Source organism: Centruroides sculpturatus, unplaced genomic scaffold (assembly GCF_000671375.1).
Source record: "Centruroides sculpturatus isolate CEXI.00-Female unplaced genomic scaffold, Cexi_2.0 scaffold53, whole genome shotgun sequence".
Taxonomy (NCBI): Eukaryota; Metazoa; Arthropoda; class Arachnida; order Scorpiones; family Buthidae; genus Centruroides; species Centruroides sculpturatus.
This window is the reverse complement of record NW_019384350.1, coordinates 330,224-343,531: the sequence shown is the minus strand read 5'-3', so window position 1 is coordinate 343,531 and position 13,308 is coordinate 330,224. Positions and strand designations below refer to the sequence as shown.

General features: G+C 30.7%; 1 protein-coding gene across 2 annotated transcripts; it reads left to right on the top strand.

Annotated features, from left to right (window-relative positions):
• The first annotated feature begins 3,163 nt into the window (after positions 1–3,163).
• On the top strand, positions 3,164–11,237 carry LOC111637502 (LIM domain only protein 3-like). 2 transcript variants are annotated; one of them, XM_023383008.1, is made up of 4 exons: positions 3,164–3,285; positions 9,913–10,185; positions 10,266–10,391; positions 10,538–11,237. In XM_023383008.1, the coding sequence occupies exons 2-4, from the start codon at positions 9,941–9,943 to the stop codon at positions 10,743–10,745; spliced, it is 579 nt and encodes a 192-aa protein (XP_023238776.1). In that variant the 5' UTR covers positions 3,164–3,285; positions 9,913–9,940; the 3' UTR covers positions 10,746–11,237. The 2 variants fall into 2 exon arrangements, with proteins under 2 accessions (XP_023238776.1, XP_023238781.1); XM_023383013.1 differs by lacking the exon at positions 3,164–3,285 and adding an exon at positions 9,100–9,226.
• Positions 11,238–13,308: the final 2,071 nt, after the last annotated feature.

The window sequence follows — 13,308 nt, the reverse complement described above, 5'->3', positions numbered from 1 at the left end:
TTACCCAAGCCGCCATATTGATTTCATTAATCGTCAACGGTCTACAAAACCGTTACAATACATATATATTTCTGATATTTAAATTCGTTGAGTTGGCGAAATATTATTGGTTAAAATTTACATATAAAAAGTGACACGTCTTTTGATTAGTCGAAAATATTTGGCCTTTTTTTTTTTCTAAATTAATCTGCACTTAATAATATCCCAGCCATAATTAAAGACATTTTATAAATGCTAACAATTTAAATATGTATAAATGTCAAGAATTAAGGAACAATTATTAAAGAATTGCGTGTATAAAAAATTCTTTTGTTAATGTATAGGTTATTATTATCGTATTAGTTAGAAATATGCTAAATCACAAGAGAATATTACTCGATAATTAGCTGCGGTTGAAAATGAGAAATGCAATAAATAAGCTTCTACATATCAATCTTTGACATGTTGACATAGATGTCATCATAAATTCCTTCCCGTCTTTGATAAAATTTAGAAACTTGACATTATTAATTTATTTTAAATCTTCCTTGGCAACGAAGAATGCTTTAATGCCTTTCTGCGCGACGTGACGTATACCACGAAGGCTATCTCGGTAGCCTTCATTAAATGTAAACTATCGCCTACGTACAAAGGAATAGGACACTGTTTCTTTTCATGTAGGCGATAGTTTCATCTTGATTACATAAACTATTTTCTCTTAATAATATCTTACGTCTGCTTTCTTCCTAACGACCAGAGATATTTTATCCAGTTGCCATTTTCATCCTGATTTTTCTTAATATTTTCGCTAATTTTGGCTGTATCCTTACTAATGAATATCTCGATTTCTTGTTGGGGTAATGTATTTTCACTGTTTCTTCCTTACGGCCGGTCTCCCTTACTTTCGTATTTTTTAGAAAAGTAGGCTATCTTCTCCTATAGGCTCGTTCCTAATAACTTAATATAAATAAATTGTGTGTTGTAGGCGATATCCTTCCCTTCCTAAAGACTTAAGCCACTTCTTTTCTTCTGTCAGGCTACAATTCTTTTAACGTAGTGACGTAGATAATTTCCTGCCTTGTGACGTAGGCTACAACCTTCATCCTAGTGACGTAAGAGCTCGTTCCTTCCTAGTGACGTAAGTGTATTAAACCCTTCCTAGTGATGTATAGCATAAACTATTTCTTTCCCACGTTTTATCATATTTTTCGTAATATCCGTAAATTATATAACACAAAACGAAACATTCTAATCATAAATAATAATAAATGACGTAATATTTCGGCTTTTAAATCCATTACCACTTAATAAGAATCTTAACGAATCACGTTTCCCGTTTTACGACACTCAAAAGTAAAGTAATTGATCATTGGACGAAACCTATTACGTAAATATAATTAAAACCTTCGCCTTTCACGGAAAGTGACATCTGACGACAATTAAAAGAAACACAAAAAATTTAAAAAATAAAAAATAAATAGCAAACGGATATTAAGAAATTACATTTGGTAAAAAAAATAAACAAATAAAAATATGTTTGAAGGTTTAAATGAGGGATTACGAATTGCATAATTATTTTTAAAGGGGGTGTTCATCGATGTGCATCGTTGAATCGAAAATACGCATGGATACAAACAACGGGGTTAATCGGAAGATCGGCCATTCGTATCGAGAAAATAAAAATTATTTAAAAAAAAAAAGATGGAGAATTTTAAACAGAGTTTAGTCTATTGAAATATTATTTTGACAATTCGTTTGAAAAAAAAAATAAAAAAATAATAACAGTTGTTGACGTAATAACTTATCAGAACATCTGTACAGATAAAAGTCAGGAGAAGTAATGGATGTTAGCGGCCATTAACGAAATTGGAAACAAAACACAACATTATGATTAAAACCAGAAAACTTGTCAAATTATTTTGTTAGAACTTTTTTGTTTTTGTTTCTTTTTTCTTTTAGATCTTTTCTCTCCTAAAAATTCTCTCTCTCTTCTTAACTTTTAACAAATTAGATTTAAAAAAAGAAAACAAATAAAAATATAAGAAAAAAAAACAAACCAATTCATTTATATATAAAAACAGTAGCGCTAAATTCGGTTAATTTTTAAAAAGTTATTTTAGAATTTTTAAAAAAAAATTAATTAAATTTCTCGAAAAACTTATTTAAATGTATTGGTACTGTATTGTTTTTTACTGTATTATAATATAACTTTAATTGTTTTTAAATTTATAATTTTACTGTGTTTTACTGTATTTTTTGCTGTACTGTAATGTAATTTTACTGTATTTTTACTATCTTATAAAGTATATTATTTTGTTCTATTTTATGTACACATAATCTTCAGAAAAGAGTATTAAATATTTAAATATTTGGCGTTTTTCTCTGTAGATTAATACGTAAAAAGAAAGGAAAAAAATACACATTTAATGCATATTTTTACACGATATTGTAAAAAAATTACAGCGTTATAAGTGTATTTTTTTTAAAAATAATTTAGTATTTAAAATGCTTTGTTTGTGGATTTTTTTAGAGCTTTCGTTCTGTATTTTGTGAAATTGGTTGCACGTTTATTTGAAAGAAAATGAAAGTCAAGTTCCTAAAAAAGATAAATAAAAGTGGGAAATTCTGGATTAGAGGAGAAGTTAGATTTTATAAGTAATGACATTGAAGTTCTGATGCGTTTGAAGAATGTTTAAAATTGAAGGAATAAAGAAACACTCGAAGAAAGGATTTTTGAAGTTGAGCGTGTAAAAAATATAAAAAAAAAATTTGGTTTTTTTTTATTTGTAATTTCACGTTAGAAAAATGAGTTTATTTACAAGAAATGTAGTACAATATTTACATATATAAATGGGAAAAGGAAGAATAAAAGTAATTCTTTAAAAGGAAGTAAAGGGGTGAAACCCAATTTAATTCCTTTCAACCAAAATTTAGTTGCACGAAAACCATTCTAGCTTCGGTTCACTGTACTGACATGAAAATGTTCCTCGGTGCGTGTATGTTCACAGAAAAGAAAATGAATAATAAAATAAAAAAATAAATAAAATCAAATAACCTCCATTCTCTGTGTTGGAATTGCTTGGTTTAGTAAGGGTTCAGCACAAACGCAGGAAACGTCACCGATTCACTCACCGGACACCGTCACGTGTGGCACGCGAGTTGACGTCATCGATGCCTGGTGCTTGATGGGATGCATGTGCCCACGACAGGCAGCAGTCCGAGTCGAGCTAGGGTGGTGTCAAGTTGTGCTTCTTCAACGTAGTGATTCCCAATTATGGTCTAAGAGAAAACGAGCAGTTGTTTGAGGTAAGTTATCGATTTTTTTCTTTTCCTTTTTCGGCAGTGAGAACCGCATAATATAGACGAGTACTTAAAAAATCAAGGGGGAAAAGTTAAATCGATAGGGGGACGAGTTGAAATTTTAGTATTAATTGAAGATGTACAGGTGCAAGTGCACGCAGAATTGTTAATGGAAAGGACAGAACACAAACATGTTAGTCGCCAGTATGGTGTCCACTTATCCCATTAGCTAAAAAGGCCGTCCGTAACTTCCATTAGTGCAAGACCACAGTCCAAAGTAAAGAGTGTTTATTGAATCAACACTAGTGTAGTGCTTGTTCACGTTTTTCTCCTCCCTTCTCTTGTCTGTAGCCGAGTGCTGAATCAACAACCGAAAATTTTTGCCCCAATATTTTTATTTGCTTAGCAAATAAAATATTTCCCGTTGCTTGGCAATTTTTCCGCGCACAGAAATACTTTTTTCCCTAAAAAAAAAAAAAGAAAAAATATACAAACTATTGTTACTGTGGTAGCATCGCGTTTTACGATGTTAAAGCTCCTATTGTTTCGAAGGCGGTAACTGCAATAGCATTGTTAGATGCACACTATAGGCACTGTACCTCATATTGTTATCCTAATGGCATTCTTCTACAGTTTTTCCAATTGTGTAATTTGTATATTATTTTCCACTTTGTTAAACTATTGCAGCATCGAATCTTAATCATTGTTTGTATGTTACTCCACGCACTATTTTTTTTATCATAATAGCAGATTGTTTTCAATCGCTTCTAACGTTCTACTCATTAGATTCGAGTTTCTTATTTGAAACGCACGCAAACTGTTCTGATACTTCTTTATCGTTACCGTAACAGTAATCACGTGCCTTTCTTTCTTTCTCTTCTACGTCACACTGGATCTTATACACTACTCTAAACTTTGTTTATCCACGTTTGTTACTCCGTTCGCCACGTCTAATTTTGTTACTAAAGCAGTAACAATGATATCAAATATGTCATTTATTACGGGAATAATGTGTTAGCCAAATAAAATTTCTGTCGATATTTTTCTATGCTTCATCGATTTGCATTTTATGACTGCAAGAGCATCTCGTATCCTATTATAATAAGCATCATTTTAATATCTTGAATCACGCACTTCTTTTGTTAACTGTGGCAGTAAATAAATCAATAGTTTTGCCTTATGGCAAAACTGAATTATATCGCCTCACGTGTAATTGTTACTTCAATATCCCATTAATGGGTTCCCCCTCTTTAGTTCCTTGACTATTATACTTAGCCTATAATTTTAATGTAAATTGAATAATACTAATTAAGACCATGCTTTTTGCCTTCATGAATATTTAGTCGAATGGCTACAATAAGAGGAAATATTGTTAATAATCACGAAAATACGTTTATATATTTATAATTTTATACGTTTTAATAGGAGCAAATATATAAATTTCGATTTTATGTATCCATTTTAAATTATTTCCCTCACCAGGATAGCATTAAATTTCGTGTATTTTTGTTCTTTTTTTAAAAAAATTATCATACGTTTAAAATTATTTTTTAAAAATATTACACATCCCAACCTAATTCGGCGAGTACAAAAATTATTTAATCACGTCATTTGTTACTATAATAGCAAGTGGATATAAAAATAAATATTTAATATTTACTTTGTTATTCCGGTAGCAGCATTTTATTTGGTAAGAAGAAGAAAATATAACAGCGCTTTACTTTTGTCGCTAAGGTAGCACCACTTTAATGTTTCAGAAAGGTGGTAGATGGGTATAGCGGGAGCCTTTCCTCCTCCTCCTCCTCTTTTTTTTTACAGCCGTGTAACATCTTCGATAAGTTACATCGCTAAGAGTGTTATAGACTCATAGGCGATCGTGCAGCCAATCCGTCAGCCATCATTTCGGGCCAATACTTCTAAACGATGATAGCTTTCCACTTCACTTGCTTTCTCCCTTCGCACGGCTGAGAAACGTTTCGCGTCAGCAGTAATGGCCCACATGGCGTGAATATGAGATTTCCAGCGTAAGGGACTAGTGGCTTTGAATTCTATTTGCTCTAAGTCCTCAATAATCCTACCATTCCCATCCTGTCATATCTGTGTAGATAGGGGGTAAGCAATTTCTATCCATAAAGCGAGAATGCACTTCGATCCAACGAATTGTACAATTACTTTAAACCTTTCTATATAGAAATTATTGTAAGGAATTCATTGAACTGAAAAACCGAAACTAAATTTGAAACAGGCATTTCTTTCATTTTTTTATATATTTTTTTATTCTTTTTTTTTTCTCTCTCTCTCTCTTCTCAGTAAAGGTAGTTTATATAGCTTTCGTGACAGGGTAAACTGAGTACCGTCTCAATATAGGGCAATTTTATCTCATGACATGCTCAGAGTATAGCCTAAGAGGCCATTATAGATCTACTAAAAGCAGAGATATGGGTTTAAAAGCGCCAAGTTCTTAACGTCATCTGAGTGCTGCTATGAAGCACTTTTACATGCAATCTAGTTAGGGTATAGTTTGCTTGGTTGGAAACAGCAAATAAAAAGATGTGAATTATATATATATATATATATATATACTGTATACATATATTAATTCATCACCATATGATCTACATAGTTGTAAAGAACCAGCTATATAGAGTTCATACAACTGATCTTTATGTCAAGTTAATCATTAATATATCTCACGACCTACTCTATAAGAGGATAAACTCTATGAACTCTGAAAACAATTGCATTATATAGAGTTCACCTTATAGCAATTGTAATCTACTTCACCTCCTATAGAAGTTTCTCTCACTGTGTCAAAAGCTAAATGGTTATAAGTAATCAAAAATATATTCTTGAAAAATGTATCAAATGATAGATCAAAATAACTTTAAAACTCCTAAACAATATAAGAACACATTGAGAAATAATTTTAAATACAAAATTCAACAAAAACAAAATCAATTTTAGTATAGAAAAAATTACTTTTTATTATTAAAAATATAAACTAATTTAGCCTTTAAAAAGGACATCATAAAATGTTTTTAATAGGATAAAAATTTTTAAAACTATAAATTGCTTCGTCATCAAAAACTTTCAATTATCGTACTTTAATAGATTAGAATGCTAGATGTTAAGAGTTTACAATGCTTTAATTATGAAATAAAAAAATAACTTAAAATTAAATTGAAAGAAATATTTTTAAATTGAATTAAAAACTGATTTTTTTTCCCCTCAAATTAAAACTTCTGGATTTTTATATTTTTCAAAAGCACTAAACAGGAAAATTTCTTATTTCCAAATTCATGAACAACTCTTAGCATTAAAAATAGTGACTTAACTTTTTAAATTAAATATGACATTAATTTTTCTATAATGTAATTTTACTTCTCGTTTATTTCTATGTTTTCATGCCAAAATGAAAAAATCCCTAATGTTCTAACCTACTCTGCACTTACGTACCATCAATTCACAATGGTTATCACATATTTAAAAAAAAATTTGCATTTTTAGAATTTATTTTAGTTGTTAAAACTTTAATTGGAATATATATTTAAGTCATCATCAAATTTACTTATTATCATTAGTAATTTTATATTATATAGAAATTTGTATATAATACTTACCTTACAAAAATCGATCTGTTGAATTAAAGCATTGATCTCGGGATCGAATAAATCGTGACTAAATATTAATAAAGTCTGTCCGATTCCTTCGGCCTGTCGTAACGATTCGATAAGAGCATACAGATACTGTCCTCTATTATGAACTTGAACAACGATAACAACATCTTTATACAGCAAAGGTCCAAATTTCTGTATATTTAAAACTTTTTGTTCTTTATTTATTTCTTGTATTATTTTTTTTAATTCATATAATGAGGATGGCATAGTATGATTAACAGAGTTTATGATTGCACTAAAATTCGCAAAGAAAGCACTATCCAATTCTCCGTATTTTGCATTGCGGTACAAGAAATCTGGTTTGTAACTAACTATTCGTAGCTGCAGCCATAAGAAAGAGACTATAAATAAAAGAAGCGCAGTCTTCACAACCTGAGTTAGATGTCGGCGCAATAATGCAGTACACAACCGCGCCGTGGCCATTCTTTCATCTCATCTGCAAAAAAGAAAACGATTATTGGGTAAGATAAAATAATTACTTAGAAAGAAAAAGTTACTTCAATATAACTTTAATTATCATTTTATGAAAGTAGTCTTCCTTAATTTAGATTGGAGAACAAGCACTACTCATATAATAAATAACAGCTGTTTATATAATTATCTTAACTATTGAATCTATTAACGTTGATAAATAAAGTACATGTTTAAAAAGATTAAACAGCTGCAGCTTTTCTTGATTAAATTACATACCAAATGCTTTAAAATATTCTATAAATATTCCATGTTAATTGAATTTATTATGTNTGCATTGTTTCTCTTTATTTAAAAAATTTTTTTACATAGTTTAATTGATGAGTACAACTAATTTTCGCTCGTTTAATTTTTTTTAATTAATTAATTTAAAATTATAAAATTAATTCGAATTCTTATTTTTAAATCTTATTTTATTTTAAGGGAAAATTGTTAGAAAATTTAATGCCTTTTTATATAATTAAAAAATAAAATAAATAAATAAATAAATAAATTGATGAGTAGAACTAATTTGCATTCGTTTTATTTTTATTTTAATTAATTTGAAATGAAGCGTTATTTAATGAAAATTAACTTTCTAAATGTAAAGAAAAAACATAATTATTTTTGTGTTTTATTTGGGGGGGAAAAATAAAATAAATCTAAAAAAGAAAAGGAAAAAAAAACAAATTTTCTAATCAAAATTTAGTAATCTAATTTGGTTTAAATCTAATTAAAATGTGGAAATTCTAAAAATTGGATATTTAAATTTGGAAATTCGAGAGATTTAAATCAAAATTCAGAAAAATACAATTTAAATTTTGAATTCTGAAAATTGTTTTTTTAAAAATTTTTAAATCTAAAACAATAAATAAATAAAATATTAAATTTTATTTATTTTTTTGAATTTATGAAAATTTTGAGGCACTTCAAAATATATTTTAAACCAAAATTTTCACTCGAATACATGAAAAAATATATATATTAAAATTTTTTTATATCTTTATTGAAAATTCGACTCCGAATCAACATTGAAACAATTGGAATTTCTTATTAGAACAAGGTAGAGGTAGATCCAGTTTGAATCAAGGTTCATTTATAATAAAATTTGAATGTGTAATTTAAATTATATAAATTATGAAAATAATAATATTATTTTAAATTTAGAATTTCATAAAATTTTACAGAGAGAGAGAGAGAGAAAGAAAGAAAGAAAGAAATGGTGTGGTGTAAATTTGGCGAATCGGGTTTAGCTGTTCGAGACGTTGGTCTGACGGCCTACAGCTAAATAAATAATAACGAGTGATAGAAGCTAGAAGGAGAAGAAGCCCCGGGCTTGGCACAACGGCTCAGCTTTGCCGTTATTTGCTCAGTCGACGATTTCCAATCTCCGGCGGACGCCAGTCTCTCTAATGACAGACCTGGCGTTCCATTTACGTCCTAGATAAGAGGTCCTAGCGTGAAATAGTGGCCAGACTAAGCTGCTTAAACAAGCAATCTCGCCTTCCACGATAAATCAGCTTTGCACTCTTGGACCCCAGAGCACGGCGATACGTTATGAGGGCAATTCATTTCCACGCCGAATTCCGTCTTTGCCCCTCTTACTTTGGGCGGATTTTCGGCTTCCTAATACCCACTGATATAAAGGCGACAATTTATTTTTTTTCTTTTTTTTCCTTTTTTTTTTTTGCTTAACTTCTTTTTGCGCCACGCTCTGCAAACACGATTCGCCACTTTACTCAATGCCATCCACCTACTAATGACTCTTACGTTCCAATGTTTGTTTAAGAGGCATTCAAGAAAGAAGGATTGGGATTTCGGTTAGTGATAAGGAATTACGTCGGTGTAAGGCAATTTTTTTTTCTTATTTTATTTTAAATTCTGGTGTTTAAAGATTTCGTAACTCGATTTTAATGGCGGCGTGTGAGCGAGATTCCTGAAATTGAAATTATTTAGAATCTTGCAGGCGGATGTACTTACGCGCGCCCTGTTTGTTGATTAGTTTAATAACGAAAAAAAAAGGAAAAAAAAATAATTCGAGGAACGTATATATGTGCTGGTGTGTACACGGTATGAAGTTGACTGAAGCCGCAACAAAATTGGTGTGTCAAGTACACTTTGTCCCAGCCCAACTAGTGATTTGCTAGCTTCACTTTTCCGCCTCAGCTGACACCTTGATTAAAACGGCTGGCGGGATAGATGGCTCTGTCTGTCAATGTCGGGTGCAGCTCAACAGCCGACCCCTTGGGGTGAAGTGCGACATCGCTAGGCATGCTGGGAATATTTATCTGGGATTTATACTAGAATGGCAATGTTGCATTGTTTCTCTTAGTTATACGTCACGAGTTTTAATTAGTAGCAATAAAATAACCACGCAGAATTACTAGACAGGAGTATTTTTAATTATTTCTTCAAAGTTTCTAAACGTTTCTAACGATGCTGTCTTTTTTTTCCTTTTTTTTTTTATGTTTACGTTTAATTGCTTCGTTTCCTTCACTCGTTGCAGATCTTTATTGATACCAGATGGCCCAATAATGGACATGAGGACATGTTCGCTGGAGCCCACCAGGACTGAGTTATCAGCAGCTACTGGTAGCCCAACACCGGAATGTTCTGGTTGTCAGAAACCAATACGTGAGAGGTATCTATTGAAGGCTTTAGATCAATTATGGCACGAAGATTGCCTCAAGTGTGCCTGTTGTGATTGCAGACTTGGCGAGGTCGGTTCGACTCTTTTTACAAAAGCTAATCTTATTCTCTGTAAGAGGGATTATCTCAGGTGAGTTAATAGCCGATTGTGTCTAAAGAAGAAAGCTAACGAGCCTTAAAATACGATTTTTTTCTAACATATTCCCTTAGACTCTTCGGCACAACAGGTTTATGTTCGGCCTGCAACAAAACAATTCCAGCTTTCGAAATGGTTATGAGGGCTCGAGGTAACGTCTACCATCTGGAATGTTTCGCTTGTCAGCAGTGCAATCACAGGTAAGCAAATTACGTGATGAAAATTAATCATTTTCCGCCACTCAAACGTGATTTTGAAGTGGTACTCTACCTTATTACTACATTCATACTTCATTTCTCTTCGCTAGAATTAACGTCATTGAGATTTATTCTTATAAAATTTTCAGGTTTTGTGTCGGTGATAGATTTTATTTATACGACAACAAAGTTTTATGCGAATACGATTACGGGGAACGTGTTTTATTCGCTCATTTACCGTATGATACAAGTAGCTTGGATCACATAAAGAGACAGACTGAAAATTTGTCGCCTTTTTCTCACGATGATCTTTCAAGTGGATATGGAAGTCCGGATTCCCTTAGTGATGGAAAGTAAAAGAAAGAAAGAGGAAAAAATAAATAAATAGAAACAAATAAATAAAAGTGACAATGATAATAATACAAAATGTACAGCACGTATATAAAACATAAATCGCGATGTCACCGAAAATCTCGACTCGATGACAAATATGGACATAGACAGATTATCCTTTGTTCTGTAGCCGTGAGTTGAAGAATAATAATGTTCAATGTATGTATATTGTACTAAACGAACTTGGTTTATAGGACTTTTAATTAATTAATTCCGTAAATTTTCTTTTTTTTTCCGTGTAAACGACAAGAAGCTTACGAAACTAGAGAAGAGAGAGAGAAAAAAAATCAAATTTCGAGTGTGTTTCTGTAAGCAGAACGTCAGAGCAATCTTATTCTTAAATCGGTCTTTAATAAAAGAAGGCCTTAAAATAATAATTATATAATGATTCTGTGGTATAAAAAGCCTCTAACTGTCTTACTCTTCTCGAAATAAAAATAAATATTTTTCGNAAACTTTTTATGGCTATAAATATGCCTTTTTAAAGGCTGATACTATATTTACATTAGCCTTTAATTATGAAAGGCTGATTTCAAGTGTACTTTAAATAAGCAGAACTTAATTTATTTTATTTTATTGGCATTTAATATATTTATTATCATCACTTAAGTAAATTAACTATTTGAAAAATGATTAAAAGACAGGAAAAAATATAACAAAAATTCCTTCGACTGATAAGAATTATAACATTTATTCAATTTGTTTAAGTTAAAAAACATGGGAAAAAAAATCAATAAGATAAAAACAATTTAAGTGTAAACTAAAGCTGAGTAAGGAAGAAAGATGTTATTCATTCAGAGAGATATTTTATTTATTCAATTAAATTAAATTCATCTTTACTGATATTTTTTTAAAGGGGGGAGCTGGAAATTTATGGACTGTAAATGGTGTCACATACAACTAACATAATTGGGAAGCCATTGCTCGTCAACGACACAATAATTGCTTATGTTATAAGAATAACATAATACCGACCTTCTAATTATGTAACGATATCCTTATGGGATGCTAGACATCAAGAAAAGTTGGGGTGGTGAAACAGACGGATCGAATTTCCCTTCCCTACTTTTTCCCTTTTGCTACAATCTCCGCTGTAATAATATAAAACATCTGCACCCCCCCAAGATCAAATATCCACTGTTATTAAATTCAATATCTTCTTGTCAATATGCTCTGTCTGATATATATACGAGTCTGTCAGTTTAGACGGTTAGATATCAATGTATTAGAAAAATGGTAACTTTTTAGAGTTTGGGTAAAACTTTTGAAAAATTTCAGATAAATATTAAAAAAAAGATAGATATATATATATTTATATATATAATGCCCTTCTTTTATCTATAAATATAGACAATAACCATTCAAAAAGAGGCTTTTATATACTGTTTTATTTAATGTTTTTTCCCCCCTGTTCTAACGTATATGACCCATTACCGGTTTCGAGGTGAGTAAAGTAAACGTTTAAGTTGTAATGTTGTCACGAGAGGGCGTTAGCGTTAAAAGGCCGGAGCGATACGTCATCGTACGTCTAATCACGTGACATAATTTGAAATTTCTCTTGTGTTAAAGAAAGCTACGTGTGTGATTTTTCACGTGTTTTGCTACCCCGCCTTTTACCCACCCATTCGTTTGTCGCCATAGCGACGTAAAGAAGAATATTAGAATGTGACACTCCTTAATAAGCGCGTGGTAAATATTGACATAATGTCTGAGCCATTGTTTTAATACATTTTTAATTATTTTTAATATTTTCTTACGTTTACATTCCAAAAGCTACGAGATTTTTTATAATGTATTTATAAGAATATTTTAAGGAAATTATTATTATTTTTTTTTAAATATGGAGTATGGTAATGTACTGTACTGTACAAAGGAAAATTCAACTGTTCCGTTCGAACTTAACTGAAAGTATTATTTTCATTAACAGAAAAAAATAAAAATAATAATAATGCAATTTGGAAGAGATGCAGAAGAGGAGGAGGAGGAGAAGTAGAAACAGGGGAAAAAAATTTACAATTATCTTTTACTGCTTTTATAAAAATATTTCAATTAAGTACGTCATTCTGTTTTGCTGATGAAAATAATTAAAAAATATATATTCTTCATTATACTTCCGCAGATATTAATTCCTCAGTTGAGGAGGAAGTTCTGTATTGTTTCCATGACAACACGATTTGGTTAATGAGTTAAGTATATTATCATCTGGGCGATCATATAAGGCTTCTCTGCATAACAGATATGGTTAAAGGAGAAGCCACTCAGCAGGCGACTGATCCGTTTCTAACCGCTTTTACATGGTTTCTTTTATATTTGGTATAATTTATGTTATTGACGATACTTCACAATTAAATATTTGTTTATTTTTAGTTGTCTATGTAATTTTTATGGCGTTTAATTGACTATTTTAGCTAAAATAAATTAATAGAAAATAAACCCCTAAAGGGGGATTTANTATAATTAATTTAGTTATGTATAATATTTCATCCTTAATTCATCTGTTAGGAAATTTATAAATACTTTACGTTTA

What these genes read in the sequence shown, in the direction of transcription:
- LOC111637502 (XM_023383008.1), top strand. Translation starts at nt 9,941, where the DNA reads ATGGACATGAGGACATGTTCGCTGGAGCCCACCAGGACTGAGTTATCA. An exon ending in TGTAAGAGGGATTATCTCAG is followed by an intron (nt 10,186 to 10,265) that starts GTGAGTTAATAG and finishes ATATTCCCTTAG; the next exon opens with ACTCTTCGGCACAACAGGTT. An exon ending in TGTCAGCAGTGCAATCACAG is followed by an intron (nt 10,392 to 10,537) that starts GTAAGCAAATTA and finishes TAAAATTTTCAG; the next exon opens with GTTTTGTGTCGGTGATAGAT.